At 74.5% G+C, this 15,766-nt stretch overlaps 2 protein-coding genes across 2 annotated transcripts; one reads left to right on the plus strand and one right to left on the minus strand.

Moving 5' to 3' along the window:
* Positions 1-1,003: 1,003 nt before the first annotated feature.
* On the plus strand, positions 1,004-7,496 carry Mroh6 (maestro heat like repeat family member 6). Its single transcript, XM_048359217.1, is given in 19 exon segments — positions 1,004-1,431; positions 1,798-1,950; positions 2,116-2,270; positions 2,820-2,937; positions 3,344-3,509; positions 3,512-3,527; positions 3,611-3,748; positions 3,892-4,006; positions 4,097-4,156; positions 4,158-4,241; positions 4,319-4,492; positions 5,793-5,871; positions 5,874-5,959; positions 6,340-6,382; positions 6,385-6,458; positions 6,600-6,669; positions 6,672-6,701; positions 6,930-6,995; positions 7,087-7,496. Coding segments are annotated over 19 exon segments (2,328 nt in total). The 5' UTR covers positions 1,004-1,140.
* A 3,644-nt stretch (positions 7,497-11,140) lies between these two features.
* On the minus strand, positions 11,141-14,913 carry Gsdmd (gasdermin D). The gene is given in 15 exon segments (XM_048359069.1): positions 11,141-11,272; positions 11,274-11,389; positions 11,392-11,473; positions 11,567-11,640; positions 11,729-11,746; positions 11,749-11,829; positions 11,832-11,871; positions 11,943-12,115; positions 12,205-12,279; positions 12,426-12,482; positions 12,656-12,758; positions 12,892-13,060; positions 13,516-13,708; positions 14,108-14,328; positions 14,662-14,913. Coding segments are annotated over 14 exon segments (1,440 nt in total). The 5' UTR covers positions 14,325-14,328; positions 14,662-14,913; the 3' UTR covers positions 11,141-11,230.
* Between the last annotated feature and the right edge of the window lie 853 nt (positions 14,914-15,766).

Consider the following 15,766-nt stretch of genomic DNA (forward strand, 5'->3'; position numbering starts at 1 on the left):
GTCTCGCGGACCGTCCCGCCCCGGGCGGCTCTGAACCGAGGTCCACGGGGCTCAGCCTCCCGCCTTGCTAGGGTTGCGGCGTGAGCAGCAGCTGGTGAGCCAGGAGACGCCTCCCAAGCGTAGCAGGGCCCCGTGTCCCCTGCCGGGTCCACCACCCGGCCTGCACGACGGCAGCCCCCGTCACATCCCGCTGGGCTACGAGGGAGGACGACGGGGGCTCCCTCGGGGCCGTCCCCACGCTGGGTAGCGAGCTAATGACCGTGGACGCCAGCGTGGCCGCCCAGCAGGGAGACTCTGGGCTTGCCAGGCGGCGGGGTGGGAGCCTGGGGCCCCGACGGCCTGGGGCGCTCGGGCCGTCCCGGGTGTGCGTGTGCCGTCTGTCCGGTGCTTCCCTTCCGGAGCACTTCCTCTGCTCAAGCGCCCCGCCGGACCCGCTCGTCCAGCTCCTCCGGTTCGGGGCTGGGCAGGGCCTATTGTGTGACTGGGTGAGGATGAAGGGTGGGGATTCGGGGCAGCCCCGGGGACAGGAGCCGGAGAGACACACTCACCCACTTAGCAGTGTCCGGGCACGATCTGGAATGATGAGGGTGGGAGGGTGACACCGAGGCAGAGCTCGCCGAGTCCCAGAAGGGCCCCCCTCCACAGTGGGGGCCCCCCGGAGCCCGGGAGAGGCGGCGGCCATCCACGGTTCACCCGTGCACACTCGGGATGCCTGGAGCTCGGAGGTGGGGACGGCACCCAGCTGCCCGTCCCAGCGATGTCCTCCTGTGCGGCACGCAGGGACCCAGCCCAGCCCCTGGCCCTGGCCACCGAGGCGCGGGGCCGCCAAGCAAGAGGAGTCGGCTCCTCTTCTCCCTCCTCCCACCTGCCTTCTCCCTGGACCCGGGAGCCGGGGCCGGGGCAGGTGCAGGGCCCAGGCCGGCCACTGGGCTCTCGAAGTCCTGCAGGCCCTGCCCCAGGCCAGGACGCCTCTGGGTTTTCTCGGCCACTCTTGACATGCGCTCAGACACTCACACACGCACACACCCACACAGGCACGCCGCCACGCTGGGCCACGGGCCCGCCCAGGGCCGGCTTCTAGGTCAGACCTGGATACACCTTCCCGGAGGAGCCCGGGCAGGTGCTGCCGGTGGGGGCCTCATGGCTGGGGGGGTGTGGGCCCGGGGCAGGAGCCAGGGGGCCCCTGTGGGGTCCCTAACTTTGACAGCTCTGGCGGAAGGCATCCGGGCTAGCCAGGGGCAGGCTTCTCCACCCCCGTGGACCGGCTCTCAGCCTGCACCTCCCGAGCCTGAACCCGAGGCTGAGCGCCAGGCACAGGCACCCTCCAGCTCTGAGGCTCGATCTGGAGATGGGGTGGCGACTCCCACAGCGGGCAGTGAGCCCCGCTCCCCACACAGTGCCCAGGACCCAGCCCCTGAGGGGCCCCACCAGGTAGAAACATGAGGGGTGCCAGGGACGGGGGACTGGATGGGGTTGGTGTGGGGGTGTCAGGTCTTGGGGGGGTGGACTGGATGGGGTTGGTGTGGGGGTGTCAGGTCTTGGGGGGGTGGACTGGATGGGGTTGGTGTGGGGGTGTCAGGTCTTGGGGGGGTGGACTGGATGGGGTTGGTGTGGGGGTGCCCTGCCTGGGGAAGGGGTGTACTGGATGGGGTTGGTGTGGGGGTGCCAGGGCTGGGGGGGTGGGAGAGTAGATGGGCTTGGGGTTTTGCTGCAACTGAAGGAATAGGGCGGGTGGAGCCTGAGGAGGGGAGCTAGGGGAGGCTTGGGGACCTCATACATCCACCCACCCTGCCCTAGGCCCCCCAGGGTTCCTGGGAGGAAGGGGCCCTGGCGGACCTCGCGGTGTACACGGCTGCCTGCCTAGAGGAAGCCGGCTTTGCCGGGACCCAGGCCACTGCGCAGAGCCTGACCTCCGTCCTGGAAGCTCGCGGGGAACGACTGGAGGACCAAGTCAGCCCCGACCCCTGGGGCCACCCTCCCAGGGGGATTTGGCGGGCAGCGGCTCTCGGGCCCCCTTCTGGGTTGATCCTGCCGGGTGGGGGGTTAGGTGTGGGCTGCTGGCGAGGGGGGGTCCCCGTCAAGGGCCTGGTCACTGAAGCCCGGCCCCTCCCCCAGGTGCACGCTCTGGTGCGCGGGCTGCTGGCGCAGGTGCCCAGCCTGGCGGAGGGGAGGCCCCGGCGCGCGGCCCTGCGGGTGCTGAGCGCGCTGGCCCTGGAGCACGCGCGGGACGTGGTGTGCGCGCTGCTGCCGCGCTCGCTGCCCCCGGACCGGTAACCCGCGCGCGCGCTGCCCCACGCGGCTTCCTCCCCCAGGCCAGCCCGGGGGGGGGGGCGGAGGCCCCGGAGCTTGGGCGCCGCGGACTTCCTCCCAGAGGTCACCTTAGGCTTTATTCTCTGCACCGATCCCCCCCCCCCCGCCCCGCCCCAGTCCCGGACTCGAGCTGGGGCTTGGGAGCTGTGCGCGGGCCGCCGCTCCACTTGGGTCCCGCCGGCCTCTGTTTCCTGGTGGTTGATCGGAGATGGGGGCCTGGCGGACCTTCCCGCCCCGCGCCGTGAGGGGCAGCCCTCGGGTCCCAGCCCCCTGAGCCGCTGGGATGGCGGGCGTGAGCCCCCGGCCGACCCCGCGGGGCTCAGCGCGCGTGCCCGCCGCTCCGGCCTCGCGGCCCAGCGGCGGGTCCGGCTCGCTCGCGGCCTCCGTGGCTGGCGGGGCGAAGGGGGCGCGCGGGATGGCCCGCCGCCCCTCCCTCCTGCTGGCGTCTGGGGGGGTGGTCCTCGCCCCTCTGGGGCCTCCCCGCGGCGCCTCACGCGGGCCCCCCCCAGGGCGGCGGCCGAGCTGTGGCGCAGCCTGAGCCGGAACCAGCGCGTGAATGGACAGGTGCTGGTGCAACTGCTGTGGGCGCTGAAGGGCGCGGCCGGGGCGGAGCCGGAAGCGCTGGCGGTGAGAGGCTCGGCCGGGGGGGCGTGGCCGGGGGCGTGGCCGGGTGGGCGCGGCCGGGCGGGCGGAGCCGGAAGCGCTGGCGGTGAGAGGCTCGGCCGGGTGGGCGTGGCCGGGTGGGCGCGGCCGGGCGGGCGGAGCCGGAAGCGCTGGCGGTGAGAGGCTCGGCCGGGTGGGCGTGGCCGGGCGGGCGCGGCCGGGCGGAGCCGGAAGCGCTGGCGGTGAGAGGCTCGGCCGGGGGCGTGGCCCGGGTGGGCGTGGTCGGCCGCGCCGCGAATCGGGCGGCGGGGCCAGAGGACCGGGCGCCTCCGGGTTCCCCAGGGGCGGAGCGCGTCCCGTCCGCGCCACTCCGGGGCCCGGTGCGGCGCCAGGCGCGGCTTCAACGCCCGGGGCGGCGGCTGCTCCGCAGGCCACGCGCGCCCTTGGGGAGATGCTGGCTGTGTCTGGCTGCGTGGGAGCCACGCGAGGCTTCTACCCGCACTTGCTGCTGGCGCTGGTCACACAGCTGCATGAGCTGGCCCGCGGCGCACGCGCCCCGGACAGCCCGAGGGCCTGGACCCCGTGCCACCGGGGGCCGCCCACGGCCACGCCAGGTGAGCGAGCGCGCGGCGGGGGGCCGGGGCTGGGCCTGCGCCCCCCGGGCCCCGGGGGCCTCTCACCCGCCGCCCCTCCGCAGCTGCACGGTGGAGGCCTTGAAGGCCCTGCTCACGGGGGACGGGGGCCGCATGGTGGTCACATGCATGGAGCAGGCCGGAGGCTGGAGGAGGCTGGTGGGCGCGCACAGCCACCTGGAGGGCGTCCTGCTGCTGGCCAGGTGAGGAGGGGCCCGGGCGACCGGAGGTCGAGGCTCGCTGCCGCCCGGTGCGAGGGGGCGAGGCGCGGGGCTCCGCGGCGGCGGTGGAGCTTCCCCCAGGACGCGCACCCCGGGCCGACGCAGAGCTCTCATTTGCCCCCCAGCGCCATGGTCGCCCACGCCGACCACCACCTCCGAGGCCTCTTCGCAGACTTGCTGCCCCGGCTGCGGAGCCCCGACGAGCTGCAGCGGCTCACTGCCATGGCCTTTTTCACCGGGGTGAGCGAGGCGGAAGTGACCCTGTACTCGAACCCTGCGGAGCGCCGGCCCGCACGGGAGCCGTGCGCTGACTCAGTTTCCCCCGCCCAGCTGTTGCAGAGCCAGCCCACCGCGCGGCTCCTGCGGGAGGATTTCATCCTGGAGCGGCTTTCGCGCGTGGCAGGCCGACCCCGAGCCCACGGTGCGCTGGCTGGGCCTGCTGGGCCTGGGCCACTTCGCCCTCAACCACGGGAAGGTGCGGGCGGGGCCGGGGCCGGGCAGGGCGGGGCCGGGCCAGGCGGCCAGTCTCCGTCCTAGTCTCTGTCCGCGCAGGTGCGGCACCTGGGCGCCCTGCTGCCCGCGCTCCTGGGCGCTCTGGGCGAGGGGGACCCGCGGCTCGTGGGCGCCGCGCTGGGAGCCCTGCGGAGGCTGCTGCTGCAGCCACGAGCGCCGGTGCGGCTGCTGAGCACGCAGCTGAGGCCCAGACTCCTGCCGCTGCTGGACGACGTGAGCGGCTGCCCCCCCCGTCCTCCTGCCCTGCTCCTGCCCCCCGTCCTCCTGCCCCCTGTCCCCTGTCCTCCTGCCCCCTGTCCTCCTGCCCCCTGTCCTCCTGCCCCCATCCTCCTGCCCCCCGTCCTCCTGCCCCCCGTCCTCCTGTCCCCTGTCCTCCTGCCCTGCTCCTGCCCCCGTCCTCCTGCCCCCGTCCTCCTGTCCCCCATCCTCCTGCCCTGCTCCTGCCCCCCGTCCTCCTGCCCCCCGTCCTCCTGCCCCCGTCCTCCTGCCCCCCGTCCTCCTGCCCTCCGTCCTCCTGCCCTGCTCCTGCCCCCCGTCCTCCTGCCCCCCGTCCTCCTGCCCCCCGTCCTCCTGTCCCCCGTCCTCCTGCCCCCTGTCCTCCTGCCTGCTCCTGCCCCCCGTCCTCCTGCCCCCCGTCCTCCTGCCCCCCGTCCTCCTGCCCCCGTCCTCCTGCCCCCCGTCCTCCTGCCCCCCGTCCTCCTGCCCCCCGTCCTCCTGCCCCCGTCCTCCTGCCCCCCGTCCTCCTGCCCCCCGTCCTCCTGCCCCCCGTCCTCCTGCCCTGCTCCTGCCCCCCCGTCCTCCTGCCCCCCGTCCTCCTGCCCCCCGTCCTCCTGCCCTGCTCCTGCCCCCCGTCCTCCTGCCCCCCGTCCTCCTGCCCCCCGTCCTCCTGCCCCCCGTCCTCCTGCCCTCCGTCCTCCTGCCCCACTCCTGCCCCCCGTCCTCCTGCCCCCCGTCCTCCTGCCCTCCGTCCTCCTGCCCCGCTCCTGCCCCCCGTCCTCCTGCCCCCCGTCCCCCTGTCCCCCGTCCTCCTGCCCTGCTCCTGCCCCCCGTCCTCCTGCCCCCGTCTCCTGTCCCCCGTCCTCCTGCCCCCCGTCCTCCTGCCCCCCGTCCTCCTGCCCCCCGTCCTCCTGCCCCCGTCCCCCTGTCCCCCGTCCCCCTGCCCCGCTCCTGCCCCCCGTCCTGCCCCCCGTTGCCCTGCCCCCCGTCCTCCTGCCCCCCGTCCTCCTGCCCCCCGTCCTCCTGCCCCGTCCTCCTGCCCCCGTCCTCCTGCCCCCGTCCTCCTGCCCTGCTCCTGCCCCCCGTCCTGCCCCCCGTTGCCCTGCCCCTTGCCGTCTCCAGGGCTGGGCTTTCAGGCACCCGTCCACCTCCAAGCCCTCACAGGCTTCTCCTCCTGGCGGGGCCTGGGCCGCGTCCTCAGACGGCCTCCCCGACGGTGGCCTTGCCCGGGCTCTGCCCTGGCTGGCCCTGCCCTGCCCTGCCTCACCGCACCCCCCATTTGCACCCTCACGAGCAGGCCCGGGACGCGGTCCGCGCCTCGGCGGTCGGGCTGCTCGGCACCCTGGTGCGGCGGGGCCGGGGCGGGCTCCGGCTGGGGCTCGGGGACCCCTGCGGACACTGGTCCTGCAGAGCCTGGTGACGCTGCTGCTGCGCCTCCACGACCCCAGCCGGGACGCGGCCGAGGTCAGTCCCTCGGGACCGCGTCACCCCCCCATGCCACCCACTCCCCCACGCCCACCCTCTGCCAGGCCCGCACGCCCCCCGGGATCTCGTGGGCTCCCAGGTTCCCCATCTTCCCTCCACTGCTGAGCACCAGCCCCCCGCCCCCGACCTCCGCCCTCCCCTGACCCCCGCCCCCGACCCTCCGCCCTCCCCCTGACCCCCGCCCCGGCCCTCAGCCCTCCCCCTGACCCCCGCCCCCGGCCCTCAGCCCTCCTCCTGACCCCCGCCCCGGCCCTCAGCCCTCCCGCCCCCGGCCCTCCGCCCTCCCCCTGACCCCCGCCCCTCCCCCTTCACTCCCTGCCTCTTCCTGGCCCCCTAACTCCGTTCCCTCCCCGCAGCAGAGCTCGGAGTGGACGCTGGCCCGCTGCGACCAGGCGCTGCGGTGGGCCTGCTGGAGGAGGTGGTCACCGTGGCCCACTACGACAGCCCCGAGGCGCTGGGCCGCGTCTGCCGCCGCCTGGTCAGTGGGGGGGGGGCTGTGGTCCGCTGCCCGCTCGCTCTGCCAGGGCTGCCCTCCCCAAGTGGAGCGGCCCCGGCCTCCGAGCCCACCTTCCCAGCAGCAGCGGCCCTCCAGGCCTGCCGCAAGCCCTTCCGTCTGCAGGTTCAGCGCTACCCGCGCCACGTGCCCCGCTTTCTGAGCCAGACCCAGGGCTACCTGCGGAGTCCGCAGGACCCCTGCGCCGGGCAGCTGCCGTGCTCATAGGTAAGGCGGGCCTGGGCCCCCGCTCCTCGAGCTGCTGCCCCGGGGCTCCTCGAGCTGCTGCCCCGGGGCTCCTGGAGCCGCTGCCCGGGGCTCCTGGAGCTGCTGCCCCGGGGCTCCTCGAGCCGCTGCCCCAGGGCTCCTCGAGCTGCTGCCCCGGGGCTCCTGGAGCTGCTGCCCCGGGGCTCCGGGAGCCGAGCTCAGCCCCGGCACCGGTCTGCCTCGCTCCAGGCTTCCTGGTCTATTATGCCAGCCCCCGCGGGGTGCCCCGGGACCTGCTGGACTCTCTGTCTCGGGGTAAGTGGAGGGCGCCGGGGCCGAGGGGGGGAGCGGAGGGGGGTGGCCCAGGGCCCCCTTCCCGCTCCGCCTGAGCCCCCTCTCCCGGCAGACCTCGGGCAGCTGCAGGGGGACCCCGAGTCCGCCGTGGCCACTGCCGCCCAGGTGTCGGCCCAGCAGGTGGCGCTGCTGGCGCGGGCACAGGGCCGGCCACACAGGCCCCGCCTCCTGCGCCTCCTGAAGCGAAGCCCTCGCCCGCCGCGAGCCCCGCCCCTCTACGCAGACAGCCCCTTCCAGCGGCGGAGTCTGGCGGGCCGCTGGAGCTGCCCCCGCCCCGCTGAGCCCGCTCCCCGGACCCAACTGAGGGCCGTGGCTGGGGCTCCCGGCCCCCACCCGCCGCCCGCACGCCCACAGCCGCAGATCTGCGGAGGAGGCCCGCGCCCGCCGCTGGGCACGCACGCGCCCCCCGCCTGGACGCTGGCCAGCCCTGCTGCCGACAGCCGGGCGGGGGCCGCCCTGTGAGCGGAGGCAGAGAGCAAGCCCTCCACCCACCAGGCCAGGGTGGGGACCCCGTGCAGGGCAGGACGGGGGCACCACGCAGGGCAGGACGGGGGCACCGCGCAGGGTGGCACCCAGGACACCACGCAGGGCAGGACGGGGACACCACGCAGGGCAGGACGGGGACACCACGCAGGGCAGGACGGGGACACCACGCAGGGCAGGACGGGGACACCACGCAGGGCAGGACGGGGACACCACGCAGGGCAGGACGGGGACACCACGCAGGGCAGGACGGGGACACCGCGCAGGGCAGGACGGGGACACCACGCAGGGCAGGACGGGGACACCACGCAGGGCAGGACGGGGACGCCACGCAGGGCAGGACGGGGTCACCACGCAGGGCAGGACGGGGTCACCGCGCAGGGCAGGACGGGGACACCGCGCAGGGCAGGACGGGGACACCACGCAGGGCAGGACGGGGTCACCACGCAGGGCAGGACGGGGTCACCGCGCAGGGCAGGACGGGGACACCGCGCAGGGCAGGACGGGGACACCACGCAGGGCAGGACGGGGACACCGCGCAGGGCAGGACGGGGACACCACGCAGGGCAGGACGGGGACACCACGCAGGGCAGGACGGGGACACCACGCAGGGTGGCACCCAGGACACCGCGCAGGGCAGGACGGGGGCACTGTGCAGGCCAGGACAGGGACACCACGCAGGGCAGGACGGGGACACCACGCAGGGCAGGACGGGGACACCACGCAGGGCAGGACGGGGGCACCACGCAGGGCAGGACGGGGTCACCACGCAGGGCAGGACGGGGACACCACGCAGGGCAGGACGGGGACACCACGCAGGGCAGGACGGGGGCACCACGCAGGGCAGGACTGCACAGGGCAGGACGGGAACACCACGCAGGGCAGGACGGGGGCACCGCGCAGGCCAGGACTGCACAGGGCAGGATGGGAACGCCGCGCAGGGCAGGACGGGGTCACCACATAGGGCAGGACGGGGCACCGCGCAGGCCAGCAGGGGGCACCACGCAAGGCAGGACGGGGGCACCGCGCAGGGCAGGACGGGGGCACCACGCAGGGTGGCACCCAGGACACCGCGCAGGCCAGGACTGCACAGGGCAGGACGGGGACACCGCGCAGGGCAGGACGGGGTCACCACATAGGGCAGGACGGGGCACCGCGCAGGCCAGCAGGGGGCACCACGCAAGGCAGGACGGGGGCACCGCGCAGGGCAGGACGGGGGCACCACGCAGGGTGGCACCCAGGACACCGCGCAGGCCAGGACTGCACAGGGCAGGACGGGGGCACCGCGCAGGGCAGGACGGGGGCACCGCGCAGGCCAGGACTGTGCAGGGCAGGATGGGAACGCCGCGCAGGGCAGGACGGGGACACCACACAGGGCAGGACGGGGGCACCGCGCAGGCCAGCAGGGGGGCGGCACCCGGGACACCACGCAGGGCGGAATGCAGCTGGCATGACGCGACGGCAGGAAGACGCCCCTGTGGGCCGCCAAAGCCGTGACCTCGCCCCTCTAGGTCACTGCCTGGGCAGGTCCCCCCGCCCTCCACCCCCAGAGCACCTGTCTGGAAATGCCCGCCTCCCTCCCCACCCTTCAAGGCCTCCCGCCCACCGCGTGCACAGCCTGGGGGAGCGTGGGGCCGTCCCGCCCACGGGGCCGCCGAGGCGCAGGAACGGGTCCTGCCCGTCTCCCCGACGCCCCCACGGAGGGGTGCTCAAATAAACAGGCAGACCGCGTGGGCCAGCATCTGTGCAGCTGGCGGCGGGCGGGGCCGGGCGGCGCACAGGCGAGGAAGCGTGGGGCGAGGGCCCCTGGCGGCGTGGAGGCCGCGTTCGGGGCCAGGCCGCCCTGGCCAGCACCCCCGGCTCAGAGGGGGCGCTGGGGGGCTGGCGTCACGCCTTCAGGACAGCAGGGCCGCGTTGCAGCCGGTGCTCAGGGAAGGGCGGGCTCGGGCCAAGCCATGGGCTGCTTAGAGCCGCGCACAGGGTGGACTGGGCATAGAGGACGCGGAGGCACGCGCCGGACAGGCCGGGAGGCCCCCACACTGCGGGAGGCGGGGCGAGCCAAGGGGGGGCTGGTGCGGCCCTGGAGGTGCCCCTGCGGCCCCCCAGGAGTTGGCAAACTGGCCACGTGTCCCAGGCACCCATCTGCACGTCACGACACGGTCCCCCGGAACCCCTCGGTAGCCTCCGCCCGAGAGGGACGCGAGCGTGTTCTCCTCGCGGCCCCGGGTGAGCTCGGGAGGCCTCCTCTCCCACCAGGCACGGGCCGGACGGCACCCAGGGCGGTGGCCTCGTCTAGCGGGGGGGGGGGGGGCTGCCCGGGGGCGCTGCAGAACCCACCCCTGGATGGCTGCTTCCGGGTGCCACCCCGCCTCGCTCTGGACGAGCACACTTTGTCCTTCTGCAGTCTACACGGGGCCCGGGTGTGTGCGCCCTATGAACCCGCCACCACGGGCGGGAGTCCGCCCTGCCGGCCTTGGCCCGCACCCCCTGGCCGGCAGCCAGGACGCCCCTGCTGGGATTCCAGGAGAGCGGGAGGCGGCGCCGAGGCCGGGCCCTCCCGCGGTCCCTCTCCACACGGGTCCCGCTGGGTGCTGCCACCCGCCCTGGCCTTGCTCTAGGGTCTGCACGGGTTGGCAGGGAAGCGTGGGCCTACCGTCTATTGACCTTCTTCACTGTGTGGGGAGGTGAGTCTCCTCCTCCTCCCTCCTCTCCTTCATGCTGGTCCTGGGCCTTGAACTCAGGGCCTGGGCGCTGTCCCCGAGCTTTGCTCAAGCTAGTTTTCTGCCACTTTGAACCACAGCTCCACTTCCCGCTCTCTGTTGTTTTTGCTGTTATTTATTGGAGATCAGAGTCTCACAGACCCTCCTGCCAGGGCTGGCTTTGAACTGTGATCCTCAGATCTCCGGCTCCGAGTCGGCAGGGTGACAGGTGTGAGCCACGGCGCCCAGCTGGGGCCTGTCCTTCTCCATCCCCTTTCCCCATTGCTGCGGGCCAGTGTTGGGCCGGGACAGCAGGGGGCGCTATTGCTCCCTCCGTCTCCCTCCCGGCGAGTGGGCTGCGGCCACCACCAAGTAAAGGCTTCTCCTGTGGTGTCTTCCAGCACCCTGGCCCCGTGGGCGATACGCCCCTCGCTCTAGACTCGGGGGTCCCGGGAGACCTGGACTCCGCCGTTGAGTTCGCAGGACCGGCCGCGCGGGCCTCGGGGCAGGGGTGTTTGCGAGCACAGGCCCGGAGGTCTGCCTGCGTCTCCAGGGACCTCCGTGGGTCCCACCCCCCCACCCCACGTGCTCTGGGTCTGCCTGCCGGCCACGCTCGCACCCCTGCCCCACGCGCTGTGCTCGGGAATGGGCCTGCTGCCTCCACGTGCACCCCGAGCCTAGCCTAGACTCGCTCCCTCCGTGGCCCTATTGTCTTTCCCAGACGGGCAAGGGGGGGGGGGCGGGGGACCAGGCCTGGCCGCGCCCCAGCTCAGACCAGGCTCCCCTTAGCCTCGGGGCTGGGAGCGAGACGGTGCGGGCGACGCCCGCTCTTGGTCCCCAGGTCGTGGCTGCTCCCGTGGGCACAGACCCCTCCTCTCCCAGAGGGCCCCTCAAAGCCTCGGCCGCCGCGCTCTCCTTTGTGCATCGTGTTTATTAAACGTCTCCAACTCCTGGCCTCGTGGTGCGGTGAGCCTTGGCCTTCCTCGACGGGCAGAGCGCGCCAGGCCTGCGGGCCTAGCAGGGCTTGGGGCTCAGCTTCGACAACAGCGCCAGCGCGGGCGTAGAGGGCGCAGGTGGGGCCCTGGGCCCGCGGCTCCCAGCGCACCTGCGGGGCGGGGCCCTGGAGCTCCAGGCCGCACTCCTCCAGCAAGGCCCAGGCCGGCCCCCCCTCCTCCAGCAGCCCCCCAGGAGCCCGGGGGGCAGGCTGACGGCGCCCGGCCGGTGCCACGGGGCGCTCTGCTCCAGGACCTGCTCCACCTGCCGGGGCAGGGCAGGGGTCACGATGGCGCCCGCCCACACCCCCCTTCCCAAACACGCCAGGCCCCCCTCCGTCCCCCCCGTGCCCCTCACCAGCCTGAGCTGCTCCGGAAGGGCGTGTGTCTTCAGCACCTTGGCAAGCAGCTGGTGCTGGGGTTCACTCAGCACTGCGGAGGGACAGGGTTCTGGAAAGCCCCGCCGGGAAGCTGGTACGCCCCCCACCCCCGGTCCCACCCGTGTCCCGGGGGTTCTCACCGGTCAGAGCCCCGAGCAGTAGAAGATGGGGGTGGCGAGTTCGGGCGCCAGCACCCGGGAGGGGAGCACCAGGCACTCCAGGATGGCGCCCGCCGGGCCTCCAGCGGCTCCACCGGCCGCCCGCCGCTCAGGCCCTGCTCCAGCTGGGGCGAGGACGGGCGGTGAGCCCCGGCTGGCAGGCACCCCGCCCCCCCCGCCCCCGGCCCGTGCTCACCGCGGCCTCCAAGGCCCGCAGGGCCGGCGCGTCCCGCAGCGCCTCGGCCAGGCCCCCCAGCAGCTGCCGCCGCAGCGCCGCCTCCGCCTGCTCCAGCTCCGCGCAGCCCCGCCTCCACCTCCGCCCGCAGCCCCGGCAGGTCCTCCGCGGCCGCCCAGTCCTCGGGCCCCCGTCTGTGGGGACAGAGGACGGGCAGCGCCCCGAGCCCGCGGGCGCTGGGCAGAAAGGGCGAGAAGCCCCCCGGGGCGGGGCGGGCACTGACCTGACAGGAGTCGGACGCGGTCACAGAAGGACGTGAGCATGGCGGACAGGCTGAAGGCGTGCGGCTGGCTGCCGTCTGGGTGGGGGGAGGGGGAGGGAGAACGGGGGAGGGCTGAGGCGGGCACGACCACCGCCCCTCAGGGGCTCGTGTGCGGGTGCCCACCGCCCGGGAGGCGGCCCGGGCGTCAGGCCCGGAGCGCGGGGCGTGGCGGGCGTCCTCACCTGCGGCCGGCGGCGGCGGGAAGCTCCTCTGCCTCTCCTCCGGGAAGAGCAGGATGTCTGACGGCAGGCAGGAGCAGGGGGGAGCGGCGGGTCACCCCGGGCCGGCGAGGCCCCTCCTCCCCGGCCCCCCTCCCCAGAGCTGGCGGCCCCGTGTCCCCCCAGCCCCGGGCCGCTCCAGAGCCCTCCCCCCTCAGCCCCCAAGTCCGCGCCCCTCACCCGGCCCTGCTCACCCCAGTCCGAGGTGAAGACCAGCTGGGCCACGCGGAAGGCGAGGATGCTTTCTGCGGGGATGGACACGGTGTTCTTCTGGCTCAGGTGGCCCTGGCCCTCGCCCTGCGGGACGGACGTGGGCTCGCGGTTGGGCGCCCTGTGGGCTGCTCCCGGGGGTCCTAGCGGAGCCCGCCCCCCCGCCCCGGCCGCACGGGGGCCCCTGCGGGACCAGGCAGGGCCCAGCCTGGCCACCGACCTGAAGGCACATGGCTGCGGTGAGGGTGAAGTGGCCCGAGCCCTCCTTCCGGTGGGTCCGCGTGACGCGCACCTCCTCCTGCGTCTGCAGCACCTCCGTCACCACGTACAGGTCGTCCCCGCGGCGCCGCAGCTGCTGCAGGATCTTGTGCTCGGGCTGCCGCAGGCGCCTGGGGGAGGCGGGCGGAGTGCATGCCGGCGCCCCGCCCTCGCCCCCTAGCGCGCGGGTGGGGGGGTGGACGGCGCTCCCACGGACCCGTGGGTGCCAGGCGTAGGCACCCCCCCCCCGGAGCGCACCCAAGGGCGTCTGGGCAGGTGTGGGGAAGAGGGACGCGGCTCACCAGGAAGTGGGCGGGTGAGGGGAGACGGCATCGTCTGCGCCCCTGCAGCTCTGCCCGGGCCTGAGCCCACGGCCGCCTGTGCCCCTTGCCAGGCCCCGGGACCCCACCCTGCAAACCGGCCCCGGCGACGCGCGCGGCCTCCTCGCACCCTGCGGGGCTGGCCCTGCCCGCGCCTTGGGCGTCCCTCCCCTGATGCCGGCGCCGGGCCTTGGCTCTCCCCGGGCTCTCGAGACCCGGTGGCCGCCCGGGGCCCCGTGGCGCACGCGGGGCTGTGTGGGGCTCACCTCTCCTGGTGCATGGCTTCCCAGGTGTTGGGGTCCACACGGAGCGTGCACACATTGATGGAGGTGCTGGAGCTGTCGGACACTGCAGCCCCACCCGAGATCTTCCCTTGTCCCGGAGCTGCCAGCTCCACGCTGCCCTTCAGCTGCCCGTCCACGTCGTCCGAGAAGTGGAAGGGGCCACTGCGCTCTAAGTCTGAAGCAAAGAGACCAGAGAGCTCGTCCCAGCCGGCGCCTGCCCGCTCCTGCCCCGGGGCCCTGGGCCTTGACGGGCCCCTCCCAGCCCAGTGCCGGCGGCTCGCACCCGTCATCCCAGCCACGTAGGAGGCTGAGATCTGAGGACTGCGTTCAAAGCCAGCCCAGCCAGGAAAGTCTGTGAGACTCTTATCTCCAGTTAACTTTCAAGAAAAGCTGGGAGTGGAGCTGGCAGGAGAGCACCAGCCTTGAGCAAAGCAGCTCCCGGGCCGTGAGTTCGAGTCCCAGTCCTGGCTTTCCCCGGCCCCCCTCCCCCACGGCTCTCCTTCTGGAAACAGGCCAGAGGCCCGGCCCACCACCTGTCCTTCCCGACCCAGGGGCCGCACACGGGGCGGGGTACCCGGCTCCGGGGCCTCAGGCTCCAGGATGTCGGCGATGGACAGGTTGACGCACGTGTACCGGGGCTTCCAGAACCGGGACCGCGAGGGCTTCCTGCTGAGCAGGCGGTAGGGCCGGAAGCCGGTGGAGCTGCGGAGGCTGTCCACGGGAACGAGCCCCCCGCTGGGGTCCAGCTCGCGGACCACGCTCCGGACCACGCCCTCGAAGGCGGACGGCATGCTCCTGAGGAGGGAGGGGCTGCCCTGGCGATCACCCCGCACCCCGGGCGGCCCGGCCGCTCCCCCACCGGCCTCGCCCTGCCCGCCCACTGGGCAGCACTGAGGGGAACTGTCTATCCGGGTCCCCAACCCTCGCTCCAAACCACCGGGACCCCCTGCGCTGTCGGGGGACTGTGGCCTCTCGGGCGGGGCTGGGGCAGCGCCGAGGGGGGCTGCACCGCCCGCTGTGGCAGGGCCGCGGCTCCCTGGTGGGGAGGACCCGAAGGCCGCAGCGTCCCCAGATTTCCGCTGTGTCCCGCATGGTCTCCCGTGTGCCCGCGGCTGGGCCCAGGCTCACAGAGGCGGAGGCCGGGCCGCCTCCCGGTCAGAGGGCGCGGGGCAGCGCCGGGGAGCTGGCTGCCGGGCTAGCGAGGGAGACCGGGCCGGGAAGGTCGGTGGGGGCCGCCGCACGCGCCGGGTTCCTGCGGGGGCCACTTCGGGGCGCGGGCCACAGGGGCAGCCCAGCCAGCGGCTGGGGCCCCCCCGGAGGGAGCTGGAGCCGTCTGGGGCCGGCCGGGCCTTCCGGGAAGAGCCACATCCTCTTCCCCTCGCGAGGCAGGGGAGATGCCGCCCCGAGGGGGGGGGGCGGCGGGGCGCAGGGCAAGGGGAGGGGGCTCACCGTGGCGGTCGGGCCGGACGCCTGGGCCCCCCGAGGAGGAACGGAGGAGTGCGGGCCGCGCGCTCGGCCCCGGTGCTGCCGCCGCGCTAGGGGGAGGCCGAGGGCGGACGGGACCCAAAAGTGAAACCGGGAGCTGACGCAGCCCGCGGCCCGGCCCGCCCCGCGCGCCCGCCCCGCGCCCCGGCCCCCTCCTCGGGGAGCCTGCCCGGGCCTGGGGATCCGCCGGGACGCGCTCACAGAACGCTCGGCTCTCCTGCGGGGGGGGGGGGGGGATGGGGCGGGTGGGGAAGGAATGCCAGGCAGGACTCCCCACCACCAGGGCGGCTCTGAGGGGGCCCTGGGCTCCGTCACCCACCGCCGCTCACCCGGCCTCCCCGTCCCCTCTCAGGCACCGAGAGCAGGAAGCCAGTGCGTGCGTGCGTGCCTGTCACCGCCAGGACGTGTGTGCACGCCAGTGCTAGTAACCGCAGTCGTGATCAAATAGTGGAGATAACCCCCACGCCCACCCACTAACTGCACGCGGAAACATGTCGCTTCTGTGCAACTCAGTTCTGCCGGTAAAAACCGGGGTCTCGCATGTGCGCAGGCAAGAGCGGTGTCCTGAGCTCCGTGTCCACCGCTACTCACCGAGTGCTGCTGGCAACCACGAGAATCAAAGCGCTCAAGCACTGTCGCATGTGGACGGTGCACGTAACCATTCGGCTGGCTGTCAGTGGCTCACACGTGTCATCACAGCTACTCAGGGGGCTGAGATCTGAGGATCACGGTTTGAAGCCAGCCTGGG

Source organism: Perognathus longimembris, chromosome 12 (genome assembly GCF_023159225.1).
Source record: "Perognathus longimembris pacificus isolate PPM17 chromosome 12, ASM2315922v1, whole genome shotgun sequence".
NCBI lineage: Eukaryota > Metazoa > Chordata > Mammalia > Rodentia > Heteromyidae > Perognathus > Perognathus longimembris.